We start from the raw sequence: 12,338 nt of genomic DNA on the forward strand, positions 1-12,338 counted from the left end.
GTGGGCAAACGTGTGGGAGTGGACAGTTCACCATACCAAGGAGCAAACCAAGATTATGCGTGTCCTCCGGGGGACATCCGGGATCGACACATCCGATGGCTCTGCCAATCACCCGGGCCCGGGTCACCACCAGGGTGAGGAGCTTGGTAGCTGAGGGCTGAAGGGGCTGGAGGTGACCTCCCAGAGCACAGGGTGGCACCACAACTGGTGTTGGCACTCCTTCTGCATCTCTACCTTGCACCAGGAGATGTTAGTACTGAAAAAGGAAGCAGGTAGCGCTTGCCAGGAAAAAGAAAACAGTCCAGGACAGCTTGTGCCTTTTCTTCTCAGCTCTCACACCCAGGGAGACTCTGTGTCCAGCATCTCAGTTACATGGGCTTCTCTTCATGTCCTCATAAGTAGGTGTGCGGAGGGAGGGAAGTAGAATGGCCACATCAATAGGTCATGGCCAAGGGTCATGGAAATAGTGACTCTTCAAACAGGCGGGCACATGGAAAATCATTTCTACAACCATTTTGATTTACAGTCAAGTTAAAAATGGGCCCAGGAGGGTCCTGGGACCTGCTCATTTCAGACAGGTGGTTAGTGGTGGCACCTGGATGGAAGCATCCTAGGCTGCTGGTCCCCTGCTAGGACTTGCTGCTTCGTTGGCCTATAGATTTATTTTGGTTGATCTCCCTGCAACTCCTCCTACTCTTTGGCTCCATAAGGACTGTAGAGGCCACTCAGGATATCAGATTTGCAGGTATTTCTTTGACCCACAAAGGCCCCTGAATTCTCTCTCTTTTAGGACAAAGTGGTAAAAAAAGTACTGGCCTAGAACCAGGAAACTGGGTTTGACATTGATTCTGTTGTGCTGTTGGAGCAGTAGCTGGTCTTGGGCAAGACATTTAACTCTTTCTAGTATCTGCTCCTGGGTCTCTAAAATGGTGAACACATCTTGCCTTCCATAGCAGTGGGGAAATGGCAAGCGAGGGAATTCACTTGAAACTTCTTTGAAAAGTAGGAGAACTGACTGGCGCTGTGATAATCTCACTAACTGCCAACAGGTTTTTTCCGGCTGAGTTATTCCTAACCACCAACAGTCACAGGCACTAGTCATGGCCTCTCCTGCCTTCCAGCTCAGTCTCTCAGGACCACCGTCACTTCCTCCACCCAGCCCCAAGGCCGCTTCATGTCCCCGGGACTGCCCTCTGACCAGGCTTCTTTCCCGACCACGCCCTCCACAGTCCTTGGGCCCCCCAGGTCGCAGCAGGCCCTGGGAGGTGGAACAGGAAAGTTGGGTAAGGCCCAAGGCCCCTTTCTCAACATGTTCATTCTCTCTCCCCTTCTCTGGTGGCAGGATGGGCAACACTCCAGATTCAGCGTCTGACAACCTAGGCTTCCGCTGTGCTTCCAATATAGGCCGACTGCCCGGGGAGCTGTGAGCAGCCACGCACAGCCACGAAGAGTGCCCCGTGGTACCCATGCCACTCACTGGCCACATTTCAAACAGCCAAGCTCTTCAACTTCCATCTTCTCCTCCTCTACCCCTTCTGACGGGCACCTCTCACCTGGTGGCAGGTGGGCGGGAGAGGCCTCTCACCTCAGAGGAGGCCATGTCTCTTGGTGAAGGGCCCCAACTTGCTGATTGTGGCCAGGAGCTGGGTGTTTTTATTAGAGGTCAAATATCAACTATACAGGGGCCAAGTACTCAAACAATTGGGGCAGCGTCCTCTTAAAGGCAGTGTGTTAAAATCCTTTTAAGTCTGTTCCCTCCCCCTTTCTCGGTGTCTGATTCAGGGACCTGACATTGTTTCTTAGGGCAGAATTTCCCCAGTTCTCTGTTTTCCCAGCAAATTGCTGTGGAAAGGAGATGCTGCCTTCAGTTGTATAGTGTTTCTGTGTGCCTCTGAAGGCACTTGATTTCCACTCTCTGTATGTGAAATGCAGAAATGTGGGCTCTTTAAAGCGCAATTCAGTCTTCAAAGGGTCTAGGACAGTGGTTCTCAACCTTCCTAATGCCGCGACCCTTTAATACAGTTCCTCATGTTGTGGTGACCCCCAATCATAAAATTATTTTTGTTGCTACTTCATAACTGTAATTTTGCTACTGTTATGAATCATAATGTAAATATCTGATATGCAGGATGTATTTTCATTGTTACGAATTGAACATAATTAAAGCATAGTGATTAATCACAAAAACAATATGTAATTATATATGGTTTTAGGCGACCCCTGTGAAAGGGTCATTCGACCCCCAAAGGGGTCGCGACCCACAGGTTGAGAACCGCTGGTCTAGGAGAACAGGGTATTATTAACCAGGCCAAACTGTGCCTCCTGCGAGTCACAAAGTAAATGATACTCCAGAAAGACAAACATGAGAAGTGTCCCTTTCTGTTGTTAATTATGCAAGGGCTTCCTTATGCCTCTGGAAACCTGTCCCCAGGAGAAGGACCTGCTCCCATGGTGTCACTGGACATTGTGAGGTCAGTAAAATCCCCCGTGACTGTATATCAGACGGCTGTCTGTTTTCTCCTCACCCTGGGACCCTAAGGGAAGTGCATCCGAGGGTCAGTAACTCTGGGCCTCCCCTGAGCAGACACTGAGATGGTGGTACCACTGGGAGGTGGAGAAGCCAGTGCCCTCCTCTGTGCCCAGGCCCCAACTGCATTGTGATGGGAGTGCCTTTCGCTTGTGCAGAGCCTCTGAGGGGAGAGTGGCCCAGGTCCAGCGGTCCTGGCCTGGACCAATGCCTTCTCTGCACAACCTCATTCCTTTGACGAGTGTTTCCGTGGCTTCCCCTCCCTGCCTACCCCTCCCCCGCATCCCTCCTGCCAGCACCTCAGTAGTCCTCCTCAACCGGGGAGAGCAGCACAGCCTTGGGTGTGTTCTCAAAGAGCGCAGCCCGGTTCTGCTCCTGGCCCTTCTTCACCCAGTGGCCATAGATTCGGAAAGCATAGGCATCGATGAGTCGGCGCAGAGGCCGGAGGGAATAGGGGTCACGCATGATGATCTCCCGGGTCACAGGCTTCACCCGGTGGTACTGGTAATAGATCCGTACTGAAGCCAGCACTGTCAGAGCGATCACCTGCGGAGGGAGGGCCAGGACTGAGAGCCTGGAGCGCCCCCGCTGGGTCCTTCCCAGTGTTCCCCCAGTTCCAGCCCTACCAGTATTGGCAGGCATTTAGACTGTCAGAGGACATCTGTCTTCCCTGGAGACAGAGTTCTGGGAACCATCACGGGTGAGTGGGAGGGGGAGGGCAGGTGCCCTGGAAACCCTAGCCTGTAAGTAGTGTGAGTAGTGGTCCCTGGGGGGCTTGGGCTCCAGGGCCCTGGGTGGGAAGGGAGCTTCAATACCTTGAACTTGCCCCGGGGGCTGAAGTGCCGCACTTCCTCCACGTCATACTGCTGGAAGAAGGGATGCGCTAAGGCCTCTTCTGCCGTAAGGCGGCCCTGGGGGTTCACCACCAAGAAGCGGGAAACCTGAGAGAACGAGGTGGGTAGTGAAAACAGCAAGGCAGGCTCCCTGCCAGCGCTTCAGAAGCCATGGGGTCTCCTAGCAGACCCCTCCATCCTGTGCCTGGCACACTCCCCTCCCCCCGCGGTGGACTGCCCCTCGCCTGAGCCCAGGAGTCAGCGGGCCTGGCCCCTCACCAAGTCTTTCACGGTGTCCGAGTAATCATCCCACTCGGGTGAGCCAAACTGGTAGTTGCCGCTCATGATCATCCTCAGCATCAGCATCTGCTTCCGGTGCCAGAAGGGCGGGGAGCCAGCCAGTAGGGTGTACATGATGACCCCTGTGCTCCACCTGGCACCAGGTGGGTGGGAGGAAGGCAGGGGGACTGGCTGTAGCTCCGGCCAGTTCCTCCCCTCCCCAGCCAGGTGGTCCGGCCATGCTGGCATCCCTGTCCCTTCCCCCCAACACACTCACATGTCCACCTCCTTCCCGTAGCCCGGGTGGTCACTGTTCATGGAGCACTCAATGATCTCGGGGGCCAGGTAACTGGGGGTCCCACAGATCTCTGCAGGAACAGTTACCATCAGATAGGTCAGCAGGGGGCACTTGGAAGAAGAAGGTCCGAAGAAACAAGATAGAACAGAAATAGTGCTTGGACTGGGACTCGCCTAGCACTGGCCAACTTCAGGGCCAAGGGCAGGGGCCAGAGCTGGCTCGTAGGGCCACCCACTTGGGGCCTGTTGGTTCCCTGGTCACATCCAACTATTCTGGCCTAGAACTCAGGCCGTGGGAACCTGGCTCAACTCAGTCCTGAGAAGAGGACCTGCCTGAAAAGGCACCTAACCCTGAAATGATAGGATTTTTATTCTGGGGGGATATAGAGGAGGGTCCCGGGCAATCTCTGTTCCTGGGAGAGTTGGTGAGAAAGCCAGGCCTCGTTACCGGACCTCGTAGCTTCTCTCCTGGCTTCAGCTGGCAGGAAAAGCCAAAGTCGGTGAGCTTGATGTTCATGTCATCGTCCAAGAGGATGTTCTCGGGCTTCAGGTCCCGATGGACGATGTCGAGTTTGTGCAAGGTGCAGATCACCTCCAGCAGGGCTCTCATAATCTTCCTGGGGTGGGACAGGAGCGTGTCACTCTGCTCTCCTCTGCAGGGTCAGGTGGCGGGGAGGGAGACCAAAGCCCACATACCAGGCCGACTGCACAGGAGAGAGGGCGGCTGGGACGGCCGGGCTGAGCCAAGGAGGGAGGTCACAACCCAGCGGTGCACACCCTCCGAGGCCTGGGTGCCTGTCGCACTGGGGCTTGGGCAGGGAGTGGGGAGAGGGGCAAGTGGACCCTCACCTGGTTTCCTTCTCACTCAGGGTGACCTTCTCAGTGAGGTAATCAAAGAGCTCCCCTTTCTTCATCCTGTGGTGACAGAGGGTTTGTAGCTGGATTGATCCAAGACCACCCCCTTCTTAGCCTGCTCCCAGAGAGCTCTTCCTCACCCTAATCCCTCCAGAGGCAAAGGACCAGGGTCTGCAGGGAGGAGCTGGGAAGTGAGTGGAGAGGTTGTCTGGGAAGATTGGAAGAAGAGCAAGGGAGGCTGGAGGGGTGGTATGGCATCAGTGTGAGAGTCTCTCCCATCTGTGGGAGTGACAGCATGGACAGATCTATCAGGGCCAAAATCAAGGGCTGGGAGATGAAAAACTGGCCGAAGGCCCTCCTGGCCCAAGGGCCCAGACCCCGATCAGAAGGACAAGAGTATCCTGATATTTTTCAGGCACAAATGGAATGAGTGTTGAGTGTTGGAGGAGCAGTTGTGCCTGTTAGGATTAAGAATTGCAGTTCAATCTTCTCACTTCTTAGGATGCTCTATAAAGAGGTGTCCGTTAGAAAAATCTAGTTATAACCTGGAGGGCAGCTTGGGGCAGCATTAAAAATAGATTCCCCAAGTAACTTCTTCAAAGGTTAGGGACATCTGAGCTGCCCCCAAGGACAGGGCCACTGAGCGGAGCTGGGACAGCTGCGGCTGGTCCAGTCTGGAGGGTCCCTGGGAAAGTCTCCCTGTGTTAAATAGGAAAGGTGCGTCCTGCCCCCTCTCACCCGCTCCTCCAGGGAAAGCAGTTGGATTCCTAGGGCACAAGGGATGTTGCTGGAGTCCCAGAGAGGCAAGAAAACCATTGAGCTTAGCTGCTAGGGCAGGGAGAGGGGTTCCATTTGAAGAAACAACCTAGAATTCACAGATATAAGCCCTGCTTTATACACTATCTGTACTGTGTTCCTAAAAAGCAACATGTGAGTCCCATTTTTGTCGTTTTAATTCCAACTTAAAGACACTATTAGCAATAGCAGCAGCAGCAGCAGCAGCAGCAGCAGCAGCAGGTTTACCTGTAAGTACTGGGGACTGTGCAAGGTACATGAGCAGGCTCTGCCTTCTGGAGCTGGCCGTTTAATTGTACACACAGGCCAAGTTACGTGTTACTCCAAGCAAAACCACAGTAGGGCCACAATAGGAAACGTTCCAACAATACAAAGTTTACCTGAATAATTTTCTCAAGAAACCCAGTCCCTAAATTAGCTGTTATATAGGGAGAAATCAAGACACCCCTTTAACAGCGAGCCATGCAGAGAGATTTCTGTTCCTCAACAAGGACTCAGTGGAGTGGGGAAGCAATGAGCCAGGGAGTTCTTCTTGCTGGGAACCTTTTCTAACAAAAAGGGCAATAATGCCCTGGCCCGTGTGGTTCAGTGGATAGAGCATCAGCCCAAGGGTCTCAGGCTTGATTCCCAGTCAAGGGCACGTCTCTGAATTGTGGGTTCACTCCCTGGCCCAGTCAGGTGCACGTGGGAGGCAGCCAGTCGCGTCTCTCTCACATTCCGCCCCCTCTCTCTCCCTCTTCTCCAATCCCTCCCTCCCTTCCAATCTCTCTAAAAATCACTGGCAAAAAGTATCCTTGGGTGAGGATTAACAAGTACTGGCAAAAAGTATCCTTGGGTGAGGATTAACAAGATAAAGAAAGAAAGAAAGCCTCCAGCCCATAAGTGGTGGACCCAGGATTCAAAGCCGGGCAGCCTGACCCCAGGGGCTGACCTGCCTAAAGCACTTGTGATCCTACTTGGCATCTACAGTGTAGCGGGCTGGCTGCTGGATGGGAGACCACAATAGGAAGTTCTCCGATTGAGCCTCGGGGTATGGCTGGTTCCAGGGCTGGGTACTTACAGATCAAACACCAAGAAGAAGAAAGTGTTGGTCTCATAATTGTCCTTCAGCTGTACTGAAATGGAAATGGCTGGCTTGCCTCAGGGAGCAGAGGAGCCTGGGCAGAGGCAGTGGGGTCTAGGGGCAGGGGGAGGAAAGCTGCTGGGGCCGACTGCACAAATGAAGGGGGTATCTGGATGCTACTCCAAGGAGGCCCCCCAGGGGAGGGGGCAGGCCCAGTGACTTCACACCCCACTCCCCCGCCCTCACCCAGTCCCAGACCTGCCGGTGACCCTTTCTGTCTGGCTGGGAGAGGAGGCTTCGAGCTGAATCCCCAGAGCAGTCTTCCTGGAGGTTGGAGCTGGGAACCTCAAGCCTCAGGGTGCAGGAGACACCCTGGACAATTCTGGCTAGCTGCATGGTGGGCTGCACTCCCTGACTTGGGTTCTCAGGGCAGAAGCAAGGTGGAGCACCCCGCTGTGGCTGGGAGCCAGCACTCACCGATGTTGGGGTACCCTGACACCTTGCGCAGGATGTCCACCTCCTTCAGCGTGGCCTCTCGCAGCTCCCGCACCTCCTTGGGGCTGAAGCTGCCCCCGCCGGTGACGTCAATGATCTTCACAGCATACTCCTTGCGCGTGGGCTTGTGGATACAGCGCCTGACGACACTGCTAACTCCCCTGGGGGTGCAGAGGACAGGTGGTCTCAGCGGGTGCCTCAAGTCCAGGCCACAGCAAAGATGTCCTGCCTTGTCCCCCAACTCCCTGTGAGCTTTTGGGAGAAGTAGGATGCTGATGAGTCACAAGCCTGGTCTCAGGCCTCTTAACTCCCAGTTCAGCGTTCGTTCACACATAGAAAGAGGCCGTACACTCTCAAGGCCATAAGCTTCCTTTGACCCCTGATCTCTGACCCTGGCCCAAAGCTGGGTTTGGATGTGCTTGTCACCAGCGTCAGTCAGGGTTGCGGGAAGCTCTTTGCCAGGAGAAGTCACTGATCTGGGTACTCACACCCTATCTTCCTGGTCAGGAGGGGAGGACCCAAACTGAGGGATGGAAATGGCCTGGGTGCCCAGGGTCCAGCAGAGATTGGCCCAGAGGTTGGCAGAGCCGGCTGGAGCCTAGGACAGCGTTTCCTGGGGAAGGTCTGGGCCTTACCTGCCCAGGATCTCCTTGGGCTCATAGTTCTCATAGAAACCCTCTGTGGAATGTGAGTCCAGCTGCGCCTCGTCCCGCGTCATGCTCAGCTCCTTGGGATGGTTCTGAAGGGCTCTGAGAGGGAACAGAAAGATGCTGTCAGCGCTCCCGGCCTGGGGGATGTGCTCTTTGAGGGTGGGAACCGGTTTTCACCCATTTTTGTCTCGCCTGGCACAGGGCTGGACTATTGTGAATGTTCAAAATGAATGTTTGAGAGTTGAAAAAATGCTTTGAAAAGAGTCGAGCATCGTTCTTCCCACTGGCTGTAAACTCTTGTGAGTCCAGGTGACCATGTTTCCCTGCATGTTCTCACTGTAAGCTGCTCCCCCTGGGGGAGGGGATAGTCAGCCAGGCCCAGGCCTGCGGGGACATCGGGACCCAAGGTTAGCTCTGAGGAGGCCGGCACAGCCTTGATTTTAGAAAGAACCACCGAGGCCCTGGCTGGTTAGCTCATTTGGTTAGAGCAGTGGTTCCCAAAGTGGGCCACATGCCTCTCGGGGGGGGGGGGGGCAATTTGATTTTTAAGGGGGGCAATTCAAGAATGAGTTATTAACAGTGACTTTTTTGCATTTCTTATGGTTCTAGGGGCCTCATATACAGTCTATAAATATATATTGTGACCTATTTATGCATTTCAGTTCTCTATTATGTGTTTTGAAACTTTGCTATTTTTTCATATCACTTCATATTATTTTTTAACAATTTCTTAGTGATTTCCTCAGTACTTCAACTGTCCTTTTGTTCTTTCATTTTTCTCTTTCATGGATGCCATGTTCTTTGGAAACTTGTTTAGACCAAGTTAATGGCCTTTTAGGCTTCCTCCACATGAATAGAAGTTCACTTTTTAAATAATAAGAATTATATGTCACGGGGGTGGGGCGGGGGCATCAGGATTTTAGAGATGCTTAGGTGGGGCATGGCCAAAAAAAGGTTGGGAACCACTGGGTTAGAATATCATCCCAATATGCCAAGGTTGTGGGTTCAATCCCTGGTCAGGGCACATACAAGAATCAACCAATGAATGCATAAATACGTGGAACAACAAATCTATGTCTTTCTCCCTCCCTCCCTCTCTCTCTAAAATTAATCAATAAAAATACATTTAGACAGAACCACAGAGAACCTCTCCAGAGGGCAAAGTAAAGTGGCTTCCTTTCCTCTTTGAGGACATGAGGTTGGTCCTGCTTACTTCTGCCTGCTCTCTGCACTTGTGGAAAAGGTAGAAGCCGCACAATTTCATCTTCTTAATATGCTGCTCTTACAGCCTGTCCTTATCTACCCCAGTCCTGTCTGACCCTGAAAACGCCCCTTCTTTCAGAACATGCTCCTTCCTCACTCATTTTGTCTTTACCCTGGACTTTCATAACCATCTTTCATGCCTTCATCCTTTTATATTCTTTGAAAAGCACTGTGCCAGATGCCCTGAGGGATGCAGAGCTTGATGGGGGAATTCTGGCCCCAGCCTCTGCTATCACTTGTCAGTGTGTGCTGTCATGTCCCCCATTAAGCTGTGATCTTGTCTAGGATGTCCCAGCCCCAGCCATCCTGCCCCTCTGTATGCATCCAGTGCAGGCACGTAGCAGGAGCTGCTCCCGGAGGGTGAGTTGATGGTAGAGGTATTCTTTTGGCGCAGGGTCTGTCAGCAGAATGGCCCATGTCCTACTAGCGATGGCCTGTGAGCCCTGAGTGGTCCTGCCACAGTGTGGGGCAGTACAGAGCCAGGACATTCAGGCCTGGACAGAGGAGCTAAGCTCCGGGCACTGACCTTGGATGAAGGGTTTGAGGAATGGAGAAAGTCATCCACCAACAGGAAGAACAGCAGACAGAAAATGGGCACAAGCTGCCACTGAGCAGGGCCCAAACTCTTCTAGTCCCATATCTACTGCCTTTTCTGGGCCCAACAAGGCCTGGCTTGTCACAGGGGCTGATTTGCTGACCAGCCAAGCTGCAGCCCTGGCTGCCTCAGGCCTCGGGCTGGCCGTTCCAGGAAGCCTGGTGTCCCCACTGCTGGGTGCCTGGTTATCAGAAGCCTCCTGCCAGCAGCAGGCTGCTTCTGTCCTGTCAGCAACCCCAACTGAGCACAGGAGAGTCTGTTCCCTGTAACATCAAGTTCATTTCCTGGCAAGTCCTTATAAGTTCTCAACACTGCGTAGCACCAGCTCCTTCCCTTCCCCCAGCCCTCCCCGGGCAGAGAATACATCTGGACCCACCCAGGATGCCACCGGCTGGGGATGCATTCCACGGCATGGCCAGGTCCAGCTGGTTCTGACGGCATTCATCTCTCTTGGTGTGGGCTGGGGAGGTTTCTCTTGTTCCCTCCTTTGGCTCCAGGCCTAACTTGGGGCTGATTTTATGCGTCTGTTCACTGCCTCCACCTGCACCCCACACTCTTCCCAAAATCCTTTTGAAAAGGGTCACCAAATAGGTTTAATCCTTTCTGGAACATACTGTCCTTTCCAAAACTCAGTCTGATTCAGTCACAGGGACCCACTTTCTAAACTCTGGAGTCAATGCTGCCTCTCTTCTGGTCCACCTGCCTTCAGAGGGGAAGTGGGTCTAACGGACTTCGGGGTTTCTACTTCTCTAACCCACAGCCTCCCCCTAACCCTGTCTGCCACCTGGTTTTGTCCATCACTGGCCCAGCTACTCACCGTTAGGTCCTTGCAGGCCCTTGAGTGGACTTGACAGGAATCTCAAAGGTCCCAGAGCCCCTTGGAGAGAGGGGACAACAGAGGACTGCAGTGTGTCCTGAGCCGACAGTTGTGGCCGGAGCAGGATATTTTGCTGCTCTTCCTTCGTGCTTTGCTACTTGATTAGGGAAGGCTGAGGTGCCAAAAATAAATCACCAGAGCAAACCCGGGATGCAGGCCAAGGCTCAGCAAGGGACAGCGCACAGGAGTCTCGCCAGCGGTGACCTCTGGTGGAGGGTGAGGGAAGTTCGGGTGACCTGGGAACAGGCGTGACAGCATGAGGCGACGATTTTCCTTCTGGAGCTACTTGGTCTCCAGGCCCAGAGGGTCTAAAGCCAACCTGTTTCTCTGGGAGCCGTTTCTGTGTTTGGTGTGATCAGGAAACAGCACACTGGTGCACCCACACCAGTGCTGGGACCTGGACATCAGGATCTGCTCAGGGATGGTTTGTGTGCCTGCCCCACAAAATGCAGACTTTAAAGATTAGGGAACATCCCCTTCAGGAATTGACCTCGGATCTGCCTCCATTATCTCATCCTTAACCCATTTTGTTGTCAGCCTGCCGTTTCTACTGGGAAGAATTTTTTTATATATATATTTTTTAATTGATTTCAGAGAGGGAGAGGGAGATAGAAACATCAATGATGAGGATTATTTATCGGCTGCCTCCTGCACGCCCCCTACTGGGGATGGAGCCTACAACCCAGACATATGCCCTGACCAGGAGGGATTGTGGGAGGGCTCCAGGGCGTGTCTGGCCCATCTCAGTCCCCAGCAGCCTTAGCATATCATTAGCATATAATTGAACCATGACCTCTGATTCATAGGTCGATGCTCAACCACTGAGCCACGTTGGCCAGGCAACTACGGGGAAGACTTCAGTGTGCCAGGAAAAGCATATGGGTTCTGTGTGCAACTCCAAGCTCTTTGGGTGTGTATGATTCTACTTTAAGAGGCTGACAGAATTGGAAATAATGTATACAACATGGTGGCACACAGTGGACACTTATTGCTCTCCCCTATTCTAAAGCAACCTTTTTTCAAACCCTTAATTCTAATATACAAAACAAAGAGAGGGGTAATCTACATGTGCTTCACAGGAGCTGAGCCCATAAACATCCATTTGACTAGCATACTACAAAGCACTTCACTTGGACCCCAAAACTCTGGTATTAGCCTATTTTAGAGAATGTTTGACTTGTTCAGCGTAAAAATATAGGTGAGTAGGAGTGCCTAGATTAACCCCAGATGTAGGTCCAAGTGCTCTCTCCGTTTTATCATGCTGACCATCTCTTTTTTCACTCTGGGGAAATACTTTGCTGAATTGCTACATGGAAAGGAGTTGAAGATGACGTCAGGGTTGAGTTTTATGCATAAAGGTCTTGTTTATTGAGATGCAGCTTCTGGCTCCAAGGATGGAAACACTTCAGTCTCATCCTTTTACCTACTGTCAATAAGCCTTTTTTTATTCTAAGCTATAGACTTGACTCATACTAGTTTATACTTTGAATGCATGACAGAATCCCTTCTGACTTCAGGGAAAAAGACCAATGCACCCAGAGGATTATTCCCAGTGCCTTTCTCTGGGGAGCCATGGCTCCTTCCAGGGAGGAAGAGGCCCAGCAGACTCTTGCATGTATTGCTGCGAGTTATTTTCCTTTGATACACTAACGATATTTGGGTACCCACTATAGACCATCACACCTTGGATATAAGGGGCAATTAACACTATGAGCCTCCAGGAAAACGGGCAAAGGAGTCCACTGACGAACCCAGGAGGAACTATGTTAGAGGACTCGCCAGGAGTGAATTATCTGTGGTCATTCAGGT

The 12,338-nt window shown here is 52.5% G+C and overlaps 2 protein-coding genes across 2 annotated transcripts in view; one reads left to right on the top strand and one right to left on the bottom strand.

Annotated features, from left to right (window-relative positions):
• SUMF2 (sulfatase modifying factor 2) overlaps window positions 1-1,851 on the top strand; it is an 11,118-nt gene extending 9,267 nt beyond the window's left edge. Inside the window, 3 exon segments of the mRNA XM_023753407.1 lie at window positions 27-112; window positions 114-130; window positions 1,340-1,851. Of these exon segments, the coding sequence (XP_023609175.1) occupies window positions 27-112; window positions 114-130; window positions 1,340-1,427 (191 nt within the window). The 3' untranslated portion in view covers window positions 1,428-1,851.
• A 907-nt stretch (window positions 1,852-2,758) lies between these two features.
• On the bottom strand, window positions 2,759-10,602 carry PHKG1 (phosphorylase kinase catalytic subunit gamma 1). Its single transcript, XM_006088206.3, has 10 exons — window positions 10,470-10,602; window positions 7,780-7,893; window positions 7,127-7,305; window positions 6,647-6,701; window positions 4,786-4,851; window positions 4,390-4,553; window positions 3,917-4,007; window positions 3,640-3,793; window positions 3,343-3,468; window positions 2,759-3,073 (listed from the first exon to the last, which is right to left on the bottom strand). Exons 2-10 carry the CDS (start codon window positions 7,860-7,862, stop codon window positions 2,828-2,830), a joined length of 1,164 nt encoding a protein of 387 aa, XP_006088268.1. The 5' UTR covers window positions 7,863-7,893; window positions 10,470-10,602; the 3' UTR covers window positions 2,759-2,827.
• Window positions 10,603-12,338: the final 1,736 nt, after the last annotated feature.

The sequence above is a fragment of the Myotis lucifugus genome, unplaced genomic scaffold (genome assembly GCF_000147115.1).
Source record: "Myotis lucifugus unplaced genomic scaffold, Myoluc2.0 scaffold_45, whole genome shotgun sequence".
Classification (NCBI taxonomy): domain Eukaryota; kingdom Metazoa; phylum Chordata; class Mammalia; order Chiroptera; family Vespertilionidae; genus Myotis; species Myotis lucifugus.